This window comes from Genypterus blacodes, unplaced genomic scaffold, assembly GCF_046128005.1.
Source record: "Genypterus blacodes isolate CSIRO-AG114 ecotype Tasmania unplaced genomic scaffold, CSIRO-AGI_Gbla_v1 ptg000094l_1, whole genome shotgun sequence".
In the NCBI taxonomy this organism is placed as follows: domain Eukaryota; kingdom Metazoa; phylum Chordata; class Actinopteri; order Ophidiiformes; family Ophidiidae; genus Genypterus; species Genypterus blacodes.
The window spans coordinates 2310212-2325661 of record NW_027466898.1 but is presented as its reverse complement, the minus strand read 5'-3'; the positions used below and the strand labels follow the sequence as shown (position 1 = coordinate 2325661).

General features: G+C 42.9%; 1 protein-coding gene across 1 annotated transcript; it reads left to right on the top strand.

The window, feature by feature from the left end:
• Positions 1 to 11305: 11305 nt before the first annotated feature.
• On the top strand, positions 11306 to 15201 carry pim1 (Pim-1 proto-oncogene, serine/threonine kinase). Its single transcript, XM_076159294.1, has 6 exons — positions 11306 to 11742; positions 11929 to 12035; positions 12153 to 12203; positions 12326 to 12692; positions 13220 to 13396; positions 13513 to 15201. The coding sequence occupies exons 1-6, from the start codon at positions 11667 to 11669 to the stop codon at positions 13722 to 13724; spliced, it is 990 nt and encodes a 329-aa protein (XP_076015409.1). The 5' UTR covers positions 11306 to 11666; the 3' UTR covers positions 13725 to 15201.
• Positions 15202 to 15450: the final 249 nt, after the last annotated feature.

The following is a 15450-nucleotide window of genomic DNA, read 5'->3' as shown; positions in this document are numbered from 1 at the left end:
AAACATGCAAAACCTCACGTGAGAATTTGAAACATGCAGGAAATTTGGTAACATGGAACCAAACAAAGACTGCTGTGAAAAGGCGGTTTGTTATTGTTTGAACTCCACTCACTTTGGATATTACTCATAGCTATGCAAGGGGCTCGTCTGAGATCCTGTCAAAGAAGAACATTTATCCACAGTTTGCACAGATTATTTAAAAAAAAATGCTTGAAAATATCAGTTGTGTCTGGGCTCCATGACTGGACATAAACTGCTAGAACAAAGGTTGGTGATGGCCACAAGCAATGATTTGGCTCTGACCTGAATCTTTTGTGCCAGATCACAGAAGCTATTCTGGGACTGCAAAATGGTGTATTCTGAGTTTGACCTTATGGAGGCAACAGCACACTGACTATGCACTGCATTTTCCTTTTTTTTATATGCATTTCTATTTAGTGTAACTTTACACAATTGTAATACATGTTGTAAGATCATATACACAGATAATAAGCAGGAAGCTGTGCAAATAGAACGAGATCTTAACCTGAGGAAAATCATATAATCATACAGAAGATTGGCCTGAAGGCTTAAAGTTACGAAACATCACTGTCATTGCAGGAGTTGCAGCAGTTCAGTCAAGTCAATGCAACTATCTACACCTGCCCATAAAAGATTCCTTTAGAAACTACTAACATTGCATGACTAATAGAATAAGGAAGTGCACAGTACGAGTTTCTCAGTTGTCAGTGTGTGAAAAGGCAGAGAAACGGAGAATGTGGGTGCGGCTGATGACTGAAGTCCATTCATTCCAATACAACTAACCTGAGGTAAAGTTAAAGTCAGTTTGCAGCTGTCAGTGTGTATTGCGTAACATGAGACTTCTCCCATGTGAACCAGAAGCTGTGGTGTCTTCCAAATACCCCAAATCACAACGGAGACTTAGCTAATGACAAATGTTACATCTGCCATGAACACTGATGGTGCTGCAGGCTTTCACAGCAGCTTATAGTGGAAAAGTGAAAACCTGAACAACAATAAATTATCTGAGAGTGGAGGCAGGCAAGCAAAAGGCCCATGTATGCATGTATGTATGAAAGGGCACATGTCAGAGAGAGAGAATGAGAGCCAAAAACACACACAGCCAAATGGAATTCAAGGGTGATTAACCAAGCTAGAATTTCAAAATGGAAATCTCCTGTGTCAGCCGTTGACGTCTGCCAACGTCTCATGTTACAAGCTTTACTTGGGCTGACAGGACTCCCAGCACACGGCACTGCCCTGATGGCCTATATTTGTTTAGCACACCCATACTGTAGAACTTATCTCTGTCACCAGCACTGCTGCTCTTACTCGCCTCCTCCTCCTCAATCTCCTCACTCTTTTTCATTCCTATCTATAATTTCATAGTTTTTCACGCTTTCTGTCCTTCACTTCCTCCATCTGTTGTTTGCTACAGGTGTAATACAGTCACGTTATAATTCACTCAGGTGAGTAAACAGGAGTCTTCGTCATGGCCGTTGTTGATCTTCGGAGCTCTTCCCTCCACACCTACTGACGTCAGGACCAGAGAATGTAAACAAAGGCTGGGACTCCAGTCTGTGCCTCTCCCACATTCCCCTTACATCAATGGCGTGTGTTTATAGTTAGCTTCCGTGCGTAGAAGTGGCCGCTGTGGCATCTGAGGAGGATGAAAGGAGAGTCCTACATCCGTGTGTCGATAAGACTTACTCAATGGTTTTGTGTATGTGTGTTTGACCTGTCCTCACTCTGAAACACTCACAAGAGAGCTGCAAAGTAAGCAGCAGTGTAGGTTTGATGGCAAAAGTACAAATTACAACACAATTATTTTTACATAACAACAAACTAAATGTAACTGCCACATTAAAACCAAACACACAAAAAAATGACACATTTGTTGTTTTGCTTTGAAATGTAGATGTAGACAAAATGGAGACAGCAGCATGGTTCCAATTAGCTATTAGTGTTTATTTTAATTTTTCATTATTTCTTTAAGGTTGGTGGTACATTTAGTTTTTTTCACTGAGTGAAAAATGTGAAGTATGCAGAGTGTCAGCCTTTAATGTAGTGGCATGGAGACAGGATGTAATCATTAGATAGATAGTGAAGAGAAGAGAAGAGAAGAGAAGAGAAGAGAAGAGAAGAGAAGAGAAGAGAAGAGAAGAGAAGAGAAGAGAAGAGAAGAGAAGAGAAGAGAAGGGAAGAGTGTGCATTCCCGCCCTGCCCTCCAGGAGAAGCATGGACAGATGACTCCTCAAGCTTCCTCCTCCAAGGCTCCTTCAGGCACACACACACACACACACACACACACACACACACACACAAACACATACACACACACACAGCACATTAGATGTGGGAATCACCTGCAGCAACATGTGCTCGCACATGTGCTGCAGCCCGGCAGGCAAAAGGAAGCTAAAGCTCAAAGCCTCATTTTACATAGAATATAATAGATTCATGATTTACATTGTATAATACATGCTTTAGAAAAGAAAAAGATTGGCTGAAGCAGTGGTGAAGAAGACAATAACATAATGAATAATCTGAAATAAGACTAATAAGCAACAATTTGTATCATCCTTAGTCAAATTGTATTCTAAGTGTTGAATAATGACTCCTGCAGGCTTTAAGTTCATTGCATATCACAATGTGAAGACTAAATATTTGCAAATAGCTGGAAGACAGTTTTTGGTCCCAACATACAATATCTAATATCAAACAATATTATAAGTTAAATTAATTATAAAATCAAATTATAATTGAATGCTGCTTTGTTTGGCTGGGTGTTGTGTAACATTGACCTGGAGGGGGGAACTGAAACTGAGAGTGGAGAGGGTGTGTTGTGTCCTTAATAACAGAGAGTGCCTCCCTTTGTATGGCCATGTTGAACAGCTCGTCCTAGGTCTGTATCAGATTGTATGATATGAAGTTGAATGCATCTCAGGTTGTGCACCACATTCCTGGTGAATCATACCGCTACACCGAGCAGGGAGAAATATGCAGATGGAAACATGTCATTAACTATTCATCCATCTGCTGTTAATATTGCGAAAACTGAGTGAGCGATACAATATGCTTTGGCCATATCACTGGTGCTGCTATGCAACAAAAAACTCCAATCAGGTCCAAGGAAAAGAGGGCAACATGGGAAGCCAAATCTGCAAAATGAGCCTGAGGTCAAATCTGCTTATTCTTTTCCCCTCTTCCAGTGTATTGTTCTTGGTCTCGTGCCATATTCCTGTTGGTTGCTTTATGGATATGAACAATTGAAAATATCTAGAAATAAGAAACAAATCTCTCACAATTGTTGAACTTTTGTCTGTAGGAGCTGGAACTGTGTACTCCAAGTATATCAATTTACTGCATAGGTGCAGGTCAAATGCAGAATGTTTTACATTTTAAAATATATCAACACAATTTCAGGTTTACTTTCTCAACTAATTTCTTGATGCGTTAAGAGTTTAGAGGAATTTCCATAAACTGGCTTTCTTGTAAGATACGACATTAAGACTTTTTTCTCAAAGTGTAATTCAGCGCTGTCCCTTTAAGAATGTGTACGTGGATATTTCAGTGCCTGGTTTTAGATACAATTAAACACCCACAGTGCTTGTTGCCCATATGTGAATAAATTCACAATGAGTAGCACAACAAACAGTGAATCACTTGTAAATGTGGCCAAGGTGAGTCAGTTAAATGCGGAGGCTAATATCTGCATACCAGTATTTGCACAACCCTTTAAACTAAAGTAGAAGGGCAGCTGGGTGGTCAAACTCCATTTAGAAGTTCAGTGGGTTCACATTGGCTATTACAGCCGGCAGTGTATGGGAACCTAATCAAAAAGCTCACAGTCCTTTCCAAACTGCTCTGGCTGCTCTGCTATAACAATCAAGGAGGAAGAAAGAAGACTTCCTGATATGGGGTTTCCCAGGGAAGCAGCTTTTAGTAGTTTCTGGGCCATGACATCATCGGCTGCAAACAGGGGTGTTTTGATTCATTCGGAAAAGAGGGAGAAGCTGGTGGCTGAAGCCTGGGAAAACCCCTCTGCCATCACAGCAAAACAATAACAGCCTACCCCAGTTTCTGGGCTGACATGCAAATCAACTGTAAACAGTGAGGGGGAGGAAGAGAGAAACAGAGAGAGAGAGTGGAGGGGTGAGAGAAAGAGATGGGTGGGGGCTGCAGCAGAAAAAAACCAACAGACCAGCTGAATACACTTTCAAAATGGAAAGAAGAAGCAAATCCAGACCTTTCTTGCAGTTGTGGGGTTTTCTCAAATGTTCCACAAGTGATTTTCTTTATACGAGAGCTGAAGGTTGATCTCACCAGTGTAGAATGTCTCTCATGTGAATAACTGCAACATTCAAACTCAGACCAGCTGATTGGCAAACACAAAGAGAAACCACAGATGAAAACCTGCTTTCTCTCTCTCTCTCCCTCTCTCTCTCTCTCTCTCTCTCTCTCTCTCTCTCTCTCTTGATCTCCCTGTGGGAAATCTGAAATAATCCCACCAAGAGCATTCTTTAACATTGACTGGGGACATTGTCATTGGGCTGTTTGTGTGACAGCAGTTTAATATGTCACTACTGTCTGTTTCCCACGTGGATAAATGTGTACCGCCCCCTAAACAATGCCCCCCCTCCCCTCTCTCTCTTAACCTCCGTGGGAAGGTGATATTAGTAGCCCATCTTCCTGGTTCAGCACATTCCTCCTCATCTCTTACTGGGTCGCATACATGATCTCCAAAGACACAACGCTTCCCACACACACCCCGATTTTTCTGTCTGTCCCTTTCGCTCTCTCTCTTTCTCTCTTCATGTGACCCTCACAGCCATTGAGACACCTTTGGAAGGTTTGTTTACATGCACACTCAAGGTTTGATTGTCCTCTGATTCTAACAAACTGAATAAACAGAATTTTTCAAATGTCACGTTAACACCATAATACAATAGATATTGGCACAAGTCACAGTCAAACCTGTATCTAGCATACAATAGGCTGATTTTATGGATCCAATTTGAGTATGAATGTGTGTGACAAGTGTTTTGTTATGCATACCATTTAATCACAAAGTCTCCGGTTTGATTTCCTGTGTTTTTCCAGCATGCGTACGTCAGTCATTGTCTGTTTCTTTATTCTTTGTATGCTTTGTAATGTGTTTGAATTGATGTTGGAAAGTAGTTTCGTTTTCCATCAGTATGCATAAGCCAGTATTGAAAATTCCTGATATTCCGGACCAGCAGGAAAATCAGAAGCAGGGATGTTTTAGAACCAGGCAGTACAACTGAACTTAAGAAGGTTCCTCCATTTGAAACACAGGTAAAGGTAATTAAATGTGTGAACCATCTTCTCTTTTAAAAGATATAACATCGGATAAATGATTCCTTGTGTAATCACATTTGTCAGTAAGGTCATTATCAACAGGATTCAGATGAGGAAGTCTTATTTCCTGTGATCTGCGCCCACATAAGCAGAGGCTTAAGGCTGAACACAGTCCTATTATTACAGCTATTGGCAACCAAAAGAGCTTCCTACCCTTTATACACAGCGCTTATTTTCACTCCTTCTTAACAAGCACAATAATACCCATAAACAAACCTTACATGGCCCTTTCAGTAGCCGAAACCCTAATTGAGACAAGTGGGGATAATTTCCTGGAAGAACAGTCTGAGTGGCGCTGGACAGGTATGCTAATAACCTTTGACCTCGAACTGGGCCTGTGCTGACATGAAAGTTGACCCCTGGTGACCCGTAGGGAACTCTGCAGGCCCTCTGTGGTGCTTTCCCACATAGGCTAGTCTTTGATGTCCACTGGAGGCTTTTCCCATGGCCCCGTCGGTCAAGACCGTGCAGGACCTCAGGAGAGGAGGGATAAGAGGCTACCTGAGGAGAGGTCAGGCCATACCGGAGGCTACCCACCGCACAGCCTACAACACCGCTAAAAATAATTCACACTCCTAATACCCACACCATGTCATCCCACAGCCACAAACACAACTTTCACGCATGTTGATATCCTCCTTATTTGGAGATAGTTAAAAGGACTTTGCACCTAATTTGGAATCACGACAGATACTGTTTCAGCATTTGCATGTTGTGTGTTTATTTGTGTGTGTCGGGGGGGGGGGCGTATGGCAGCGTGGGGTGGTCTGGCTAGTAACTTCCAGGTCCTGAGTTCTCAGAGGGCAGCTGCCGACCATTACTTTCCCCTCACACATTTTTAGGCAATGAGATAAGATTGTTGACCGTAGAATTCCAGGGGAGTGAGGAGAACAGGTTAAAACTGGCGAATCGGCATTTTAATGAGCTCCACTGTTAATCAATGAATTCCTGATCATCAAGTGTGAAGGAATAACAAATGATATCCCTGAAGGCATCATTGTCTGGCAACCCAATCAACATAACAAACATAGGCAGTCTTTGTTTGGCTAGGAGGAGTGAGCTGCTCCTCCTGCTGAGCTGCTGGGCACTATGCGACCCTCCTCTAATTACAGGGTAATCTTCGTCAGTCACTGTCCAAGCTCTGCACACGCAACACAACCTGGCTTTACTCGGTTCCTGCAGGCCGCACTGAACATCACAGGTCCACCCTGATGGACTCTGATTGATGTAAATTACCTTTTGGATTGTTTGAGTGCATTAACATTAGCTCTTCAGCAGATGATGACTTAATGGCTACAATTATTATGAGAGTGTGAACCTGCCTTTCCAAAACACAAAAGACATATTCATATTGAAATGTTACATATATTGTTGTACATGGGCATAATTATGGAACATTTGTGCAGGGATGTGTCTAAAAATCTCCAACTTGTCTGTCGAATACCTCAATTAAGAAACCGATTTATGCATTATCATCAATGTTTACACACAGATTCAAGCAATTCGAATATGCAAACAACAATTATATATCGGACAATGATTACGCACTGCAGATTAAATTTGCAACATTGAGTTGTATTGAATTGTAATGAATCACAACATTGATAGTGACTTGATATTCTTCATTTAGATATCTATACCCTAGATAATGTAAAGCCAATATTACATGTTTTACACACACAACTGAAAAATGGAGTTCACGTCATATTTCATTGTTCTTTACAGAATATCCACTATTAATACTGAATTCTCTCCGACTGAATTAGTATTACAGAAAAGAGAAAGTGGTGGTATTTGTGTTACAATTGAAATAATTTCCACCTTTACTTTAGAATTGTTTGGTATGTTATAAGCCATCTGCGCCATACATTTAACATTTCTCTTATTCTATTCTTTTGACTATCCAGTGTCATCCAACTCCATAATTGTTTTTCCCACTGTTCAGTGACAGCAGGTGGGATCCTGAGACAGCTGGAGAGGTGATTGGCAGGTCATACTGATTGATGGACAGACAAGTGCTGTAAGTGAAGACAAGTGGCCAAGTCTTTTACAATGTCCAGACAGAGAGAGAGAGAGAGAGAGAGTGAGAGAGAGAGAGAGAGAGAGAGAGAGAGAGAGAGAGAGAGAGAGAGAGAGAGAGAGAGAGAGAGAGAGAGAATCAGGCAGATAAACAAAGTGACAGTGAAACTCATGGAGAGAAGGGCGGAAGAAGCCAAGGCTGTATATCAGGAAGGAGAAAATGAATTTTCTACCAAGGGAACACATGTGCTTGATATTAATATGTGACACATAAAGTGTCATAACTAATCATGGGTGGAGCAGCAGGTCCACAGTGTGCTTAAGGGTCAGGATGTTGACAAAGCTTCTGGAAACTTGCAACATTAATTGAAATACAGTATTGCACAAAAGGAAACTGACTCACAATATCTAGATTCCCATGCACATGCAGCACCAATAGTGGATGAACTGAAACAATGTTAGTGTAAAGAGGATTTGAATTTTAAAGCAATATTCTTCCAGCATTGCTAAAATGCCAGGTTTCTAATCTAATTAAAACAACAAATGAGAGTTGGAGCTGAACCTCTTGATGTGTCTACACATATAAAGTATATGATGTGTGGGTGTAGTATGTCAAAACAATTAAATGTAGAAAAAAAAGAATGAGAAAATTAAAATGCATTGATTTAATTTGAATACATCTTCCTTCCTTGTGTTGTATCAAACCTCATATGGACCTTGCTTTGGATAAAAGCGTCTGCGAAATGAGTCGACGTAAAATAAAAACTCAAGCTGTGAAAGATTCCTGTGAGTGGGGTCATATTTACTTAGAAAGAGGAAGTCATTAATAGAACTATTATGTAGGACAAATCTGTTGCCTTGGTGCAATTTTGCAAATCCATCCAGTTATAGGTAGCAATCTTTAGCGTAATTGAAACGCTGAGTGCACATGGGAAACTCTAAGTCTATTTGGGAGCCAATGACTCGAAAATAGGCAACCCTGCTGTAAGAACCTGTTGCCACCTCCTCAGGGAAAATGGAGACTTTCAGAGATTGTAGAGAGCAGCTGTGCTCACTGCGAGCACTCGAGAGCAACACAACTAATAAAAGCTGGTGCAGTACCAGAGCTCCTTTTGACAGATGGGGTTGGATGGTTGTTATTTGAGCCTTGCTGATCATGCAGGCAGGGATATGTGCAGCCCCCTGAGAGATGTGCTCATTGGGTGACACTGCGTAGGCTTTCCAGTCACTCACCCTCTTTGCTTTGAATCTTAGCGTCTCCATTTTCACACACCTCACCAGAGGCACCGGGTGAGAATGAGCTCACTACAAAGTCCTCTCTGACCCTTTCAGAACACCATCAAAAAAACACCGCTTACACTATAATGACTTTTAACACCAGTGCGACTAGATTAAAGATTCAACACCTTTATTTAAATATCACACACACACACCCGTGTTGTGGTGCACAGTGAGATACATATCTTATGGCTCATAGTGATTCAGCTGTTGGTTAAGACAATAAAGAAAGGCTAAAGATCATTCATAAATGATTCGATTATACATATGACAATAAATAATAGAGACCATACCGTCATTTGCAAGATGTATCACATAATGTGCAAATTCAATATCGTTGCAAAATAGTATTCTGATGCGCTCTCTCTCTTTCTCTCTCTCATTTTGTCTGAGCTGTCATATTCCCTCTATTCACTGATTTCAATTTGCTCTAAACATTGATTTAATTAAGAGACGGTGTAACTGACAGCAATGATTATTGTAACCAGAGCAAAACTCTCAAAGGGCCTCAAGGTGCCGTGTGTATGCCTCTTTCAGCCAACACGCAGAATTATATCAGCTCCTTGTAAACAATCCACATCCCCCTCATCACCTTCAATGAAAACGTTCACTCTGTTGGCTCTCCTTCTCTGTTCACTCTGTTGGTCTACTCGCGAACCCAGACTGAGGAAGATAGACGCCATTGACCATGCAAGGACAGTTTCGGTTGCCTGTCCCACTGGACACGCAGCATGAACTGAGACTCCAGCCCATTCAGGTCTGACGCCATCCCTGGGTCAGGTATGTCTGCCCTGCTTATCTGATCAATGTCTTCAACAGCCAAAGCTTCATGCAGGAACAGCAGCATGATGCATGCAGTTCAATTCATAATGGCTTTAACTGTCACATCATTCAGGGTTTTTCCATTCTGTGTTCCCCCACTATAATTTCATAATGCAAATAGAAAATAAAACCGATCATTTTATGTGAATGAAATGAAAAGTACCTTATGCAAATGCAAGACCCGGGGAAAGTGTTCTTGGCAGGTTTGGAGGCTCTTTGGAACTCCACACAAACATTTCACATACACACACATGCTCTCCATTTATAGTGGAACAGAGAGAAAGTAAATGATTTGTAAAAACAATTAGTTCCCATCTCTTGGTTTCACAGGTGACATTTAAAGGTGAAACTCACGCTTAAATCCAGGCTCTGATTTGCATACAGTGTCTTGAGAATGTTGACAAGAATTGAAGGAATTTGCCTGGGGCATCTCTGCAGCAAGTATCAACACTCCCCTGCTCCCTGCTTCCTTCCAGGCAGGAACGACGACCTGCAAACTATTCAACAGATACTCCAGTAACTTTTTTACAAGGTGCAGCTAAACCTGTTTGAATTAGATGTAGAGTTTATGTATAGTTTTAAACTGGAGGTTTAGATTTGTTTTATTTGATGGTATGCAATCATTCCATTGTTGCGCCAGACAACACAGTTACAGTTTGGTATAATCTTGTGTGTTTACATGCATGTGATGATGGAAATATAATGCACATAACTAGAATAAGTATTCATTATTTTTTAAAGTAGAGTTACTGCAGAGCCCTTACAGTCGCTCCATATTGATCCAGTTTTCTGTTGGAATAAACAAATGGCTCATATTATACAGCCCCAAAACTGCCTATTTCCATTGTAATAGTTTACCACAGAGCATGAAATTGCAAAGCAAAACACAACATAACTCAGACAGCTTCAGAGCAGTGCCATTCAGACAACATGCGCGGGAAAAAAAGAGGGTGGAGGAGAGGAGGAGCAGAGAGCCAGGAGGGGAGGGGGGTAAATGGAACTCTTTCTAGCTCTAGTTTCCCACATCCTGTGAGCGACTGAAAACGCGGCCACCCAATTCGAAAGAATGAGAGGAATGCGTCTATTCTCCCTCTATTCTCTTTGATGCGCAGGGGAGTTGAGGGCCATTGTCCAGCAACTCAAATAAAGACCAGCGGCGCGGACTCTCCTGAGACAATAAACCTCTGTGTTTAATGTGAAAATAATCAGGTAAATGGCAGGGGAGGGGGTTAGAATAGCTGGAATGCAGTTGATGAACTACCTCCAGGTTGTATATGTCCCGCATGTGACTCCTGAAACAAAATGTCTATAGCGAGCCATGTGGATGCCTCGCTGCAGCTAAGAGCAACAGACAGCCTCTGTGTGTAAATGTCGACACATGGCAGAGAAGAAGACGACAGAGAGGAGTAACGATATTAAGAGTAAAGTAGCTGCAGTCTCATCCACACAGCACAGGACTAAAACAAACGTGATGAAGACATCGCGTAGGAAAACTAAATATTATCGTCTACTCATATATTGTCTTCACTGAGTCACTTTCCAGTGGAAGAGGAGAGGGTGGGGGGTGTCTGGCTCGCTTGAATTCATAATTGTTGCCTTTGCCTTCCCCCTTTTTTTGGCGCGATTCGATTCCCGCCACGTCTGTGTCTGGCCGGTTAGAGAATTGGGTTTATTTTCAGTCTGTGCGTTCAGAAAGCGTATCTGCGTTCCTATTGGTGGATGAAGCGGAAACAGGCGGGGTAGCGGTGACCCGGGCGCGATAGCCACGCCTCCTTACTATGGGTTTATAACCATCCTCCCCCCAACTCTTGTTTCCATGAGCCGGTGTCTGACTGAACGATTTGGTCTACACGCCGCCTTCTCTTCTGAATTTACCCTCGACTGTTTACAAACATTGCGGACTAAAAGCTGTGTTTTGTGTTCGTTTTGAACGTGAACTCTGTATCTACACACAGGAGAGGACTTTTCTGGGTTTATTTTCCTGGATCCAAACTGTGTTTTGTCCTATCCGGATGAGAGGATCCCTACGGCATTTTTGTTCGCACAACGTGGATTTTAAGCTCTGCTCGGGGGAGACGAGAGCCGTTTTGGTGGACTAAGAACCACATATAACAGCCAGAAAGACGAAAACGCGCCTTTGAGCTTTCGTGGATATACACACAGGAATGCTGCTGTCCAAGCTCAACTCTCTGGCCCACATCTCCACCGTTGATATGCCGGCGAAAATCCAGCTTCATCAAGGTTAGACGCCCTTTTACTCTGCTGTTGTCGTGGAGGACTGGGGGTGGGGGGGGGGGGCGCGCTGCTATGGCAGGCTGCCTCCGTCCACATGCTTCGTATTTCGACGTCGTTTCGTTCAACTGCGTCACCATTTATTTTCGCTACACTTTTTTCAGTGTATTTACCGGCTATGTTTATGTTTCACAGTGAAGGAGAAGGAGGCTTTCGAGAAGCTTTACCAGGTCGGCGGTGTGCTGGGAAGCGGGGGCTTCGGCACCGTCTACTCCGGCACAAGGATAACCGACGGCGCCCCGGTTAGTACCCCGCGTGCGGTTTCATTATGATGTCTGTTAACCGCCATTTGTGTTTATTTGTTGGTAAATGTGAAAATTGTCGTTTGACGTGGCCTCTCTCTTTGCTCCCGCTCACAGGTCGCTGTCAAACATGTAGCCAAGGACAGGGTTTCCGAATGGGGAGAACTGGTAAGATATGGATTATATGCCTGTTATACATTTTGCCGGTGCTACATGTGTTATATTGAGTAATTATTGAGAATGGAATCGTATTTGTTTTAACATTAACGTTCTTATTTTTCTTTCTTTAGCCCAACGGCTCTCGGGTCCCTATGGAGATCGTGCTGTTAAAGAAAGTTGGGACCGGGTTCCGCGGCGTCATTAAGATGCTGGACTGGTTCGAGCGCCCCGACAGCTTCATCATCGTCATGGAGAGACCCGAAAACGTCAAGGACCTCTTCGACTTCATCACCGAGAAAGGTGCCTTACCCGAGGAGCTGGCCAGGAGCTTTTTCCGCCAGGTGCTGGAGGCGGTGCGTCACTGCCACAACTGCGGCGTGGTGCACCGGGACATCAAGGACGAGAACATCCTTATCGACCTCCGGACCGGCGAAATAAAGCTCATTGACTTTGGATCCGGGGCCCTGCTGAAGGACACTGTTTACACAGATTTTGATGGTGAGTCATCGGCGCTCCTAACCGGATGCGATGCGTTATATCCCGATCTTAATACTCTAGCATCGCGGGCCACATGTGGAAAGCCCAGAGAGACATTTAGTTTTTAGATGTGATATATTGTCCCAAATTAAGCGCCAGGCCCCCGTTTTAGGAACGACCGTCGGAAACGGTAATTCTGGGGTTGTGTAATCTCTGACAGTCCGCTCAGCAGCGTGGTAGACGAGCAGAGTAGAATTGGCGTTGTTTTGGCGCCTCCTGTTGGCGAGAGGTGGCATTTTTACAACTCAAAGTTTGTAAACAAAGTCACATGTTCGCACCCCCTCCCACACACACTCACTGTCATGCTCCCAGGCACCTGAGCTGATATAATAGACTTAGAAACAGGCTTAGCTGATAAACACGGCCTCTTTGTTAATCATTCACGATGTTAAATCACCCCTCAGCAGTGCTTTCATTTTCCAGTTAGATACTACTGGGAATATGTGCAGTTTCTAAATAATTTTCTTTTATCTCTCCTCACCTGACAGGCACAAGAGTGTACAGCCCACCAGAGTGGATCAAGTACCATCGCTATCACGGCCGTTCTGCGACAGTTTGGTCCCTGGGTATCTTACTGTATGACATGGTGTGTGGGGACATCCCGTTTGAGCACGACGAGGAGATTGTACGAGGACAAGTCCTCTTTCGGAGGAGAATTTCCACAGGTAAATTCAGCATTTAATGCACTGTCATGGTACTTTTGGTTATATTCTGCTGATTATACTATACTGTCACTCAATATTAGTATTTGCCTGACTGGACCTGTCTTCCTCTCCCACAGAATGTCAGCAACTGATAGAGTGGTGTCTGGGCCTGCGACCCGCGGACCGTCCCTCGTTCGAGGACATCATTAACCACTCCTGGATGCAGAGCACATCCTCCTCTGTAGTCCCATCCACTGTGCAGACAGAGAAGACCACAGAGATCAGGCTACACAGCATTGGCCACGAGCCCACAGCCTTCACTCCCACCCCAGTGGCCGTGGCTCGGTGATTAGGTCTTGGTACTAGCCTGGTCCAAGCTGGACTGCACTGACAAGAGACTATGACTACTTAATAGTCTACAGACTTGAAACAGAGCGGAGGTGTAGCGTAAGTGGCCCCGCCCAGACAAGAGTATGGTCTAACGACTGCAAGCAGAGAAGGTCAAGCTCACCATTTCTTTGCTGCAACCTGGCAGGGCGGACACACACTCTATCTACTTGATTCATATTTATTCCAGTCGGTGACACGTGTCGGTGTCAGAACATCCACACTGGACTCTGATCAGTAGGAGGACGTGGGCTGAGCTGCTCCGTGTGTGTTGCGTGAGAGCACACACACCTGTGACGAGCAAACACAGCACACGTGCTTACCGTTCTGCTGAACGATAAGCGGACAGTCAGAGTTATGTAACCTCTAGCTACACTGTACGCTGCTCTCTCTATCTCTGGTACAGCAGACGAGTTGGCGAAGAGGAGCATGATTTTACAAAAAGTGCCTTCTGTGTGATTGTTGGGGAACCCTGATAATACTTGAATTTGTCAAAGCAAGAAGGCTGGGCGCCTCTCTTTGCATCTTATCCTGTCCAAGGCTTTATATTGGTTATAGCTGTTTCTCTTTCCTCTCATGGGCCTAGATCAGTGAAGCCTGTGTCATTTCAACCACTACAGCCACGACTACTCCAATGTCATTAGCAACCAGACAACCTCAACCTGTGCAAACAAGGCATGAAAACACTGGACTTACCTCACCCTCTTACTACGCCACGCCTCTTTACTCTCCTACGTCCGCTTCCTCTTGTGTTGTACTGTATACAAACACAAGGCTTATGTGACCACTCATTCACCTGAATGCACACTGCAATGCAAAGTTACTATACTGATATACAACACATTCTGCTCTTGAGTTCAATTTTACGTGTGTGCAGTGCCTCACCCAGGTCTTAAATTTGGTGGGGACAAGAATTGTAAATAATAGTGATATTTATTATTGCTGTGAGTTCACCGTCTCTCACTCAATCTTTTTTATTGAGTTATTTATTTATTTAAGCATTTTGGCTGTGCGTATGTTTCACTCCTCAGTCGCTGAAGGGCCCATTGATTATTATAATGGGGGAAAAAATTCAATTTTGACCATATTTATGGCTTGAACCTTTAAAGAGCAGATGTGTGTGTATGTTTGTATGTAATGTAAATAAAGTGTAAATAGTCCTGAAAGCACTTCCATCTTAATGTATGTAAACATTGAAAGTCTACTGATGGTAATTGGTTTTTGTTACATTGTCTGCTGTGAATGAAGTCTTGGAGTAGGAGTGACTTGAAAGTGTGTGTGTGTGTGTGAGAGAGCGACAGAATAAAGTGAGAATGAGAAATCTCACTCTACTTGCATGATTGAGGCTTGGAATATTTTTTTCCATTCTAAGTAGAATTGTAAATTATGTTAGAAACTATTTTTATACGATTTCAATAAATATTTTTCTTAAACTATGACTACTGACTTCTTTGCATTTCTTATACATTTCCTAAACATATTTTCATATTACATTTATATTTAAAAAAGGTCGAATTTTTAGATTTAACTGTTTAAGTGTTTACAGCTGTCACTCCAATGCAAAGGGTTGGAATTGGTCCAGAAAGTTGCACCATTTTCTCTGCTGGTTTCCTGTTTGACACCTTGAACAGAAGCAGGAGAAAGAAAAGCTCCCACACTGACCTGCAGCCCCAGGTCTTCATATTAAA

Excerpts from the sequence above, each read along its gene's own strand:
- pim1 (XM_076159294.1), top strand. The coding sequence starts at position 11,667 with ATGCTGCTGTCCAAGCTCAACTCTCTGGCCCACATCTCCACCGTTGAT. Across the intron at positions 11,743-11,928 it reads GAAAATCCAGCTTCATCAAG|TGAAGGAGAAGGAGGCTTTC; the intron begins GTTAGACGCCCT and ends TATGTTTCACAG. Across the intron at positions 13,397-13,512 it reads TCGGAGGAGAATTTCCACAG|AATGTCAGCAACTGATAGAG; the intron begins GTAAATTCAGCA and ends CCTCTCCCACAG.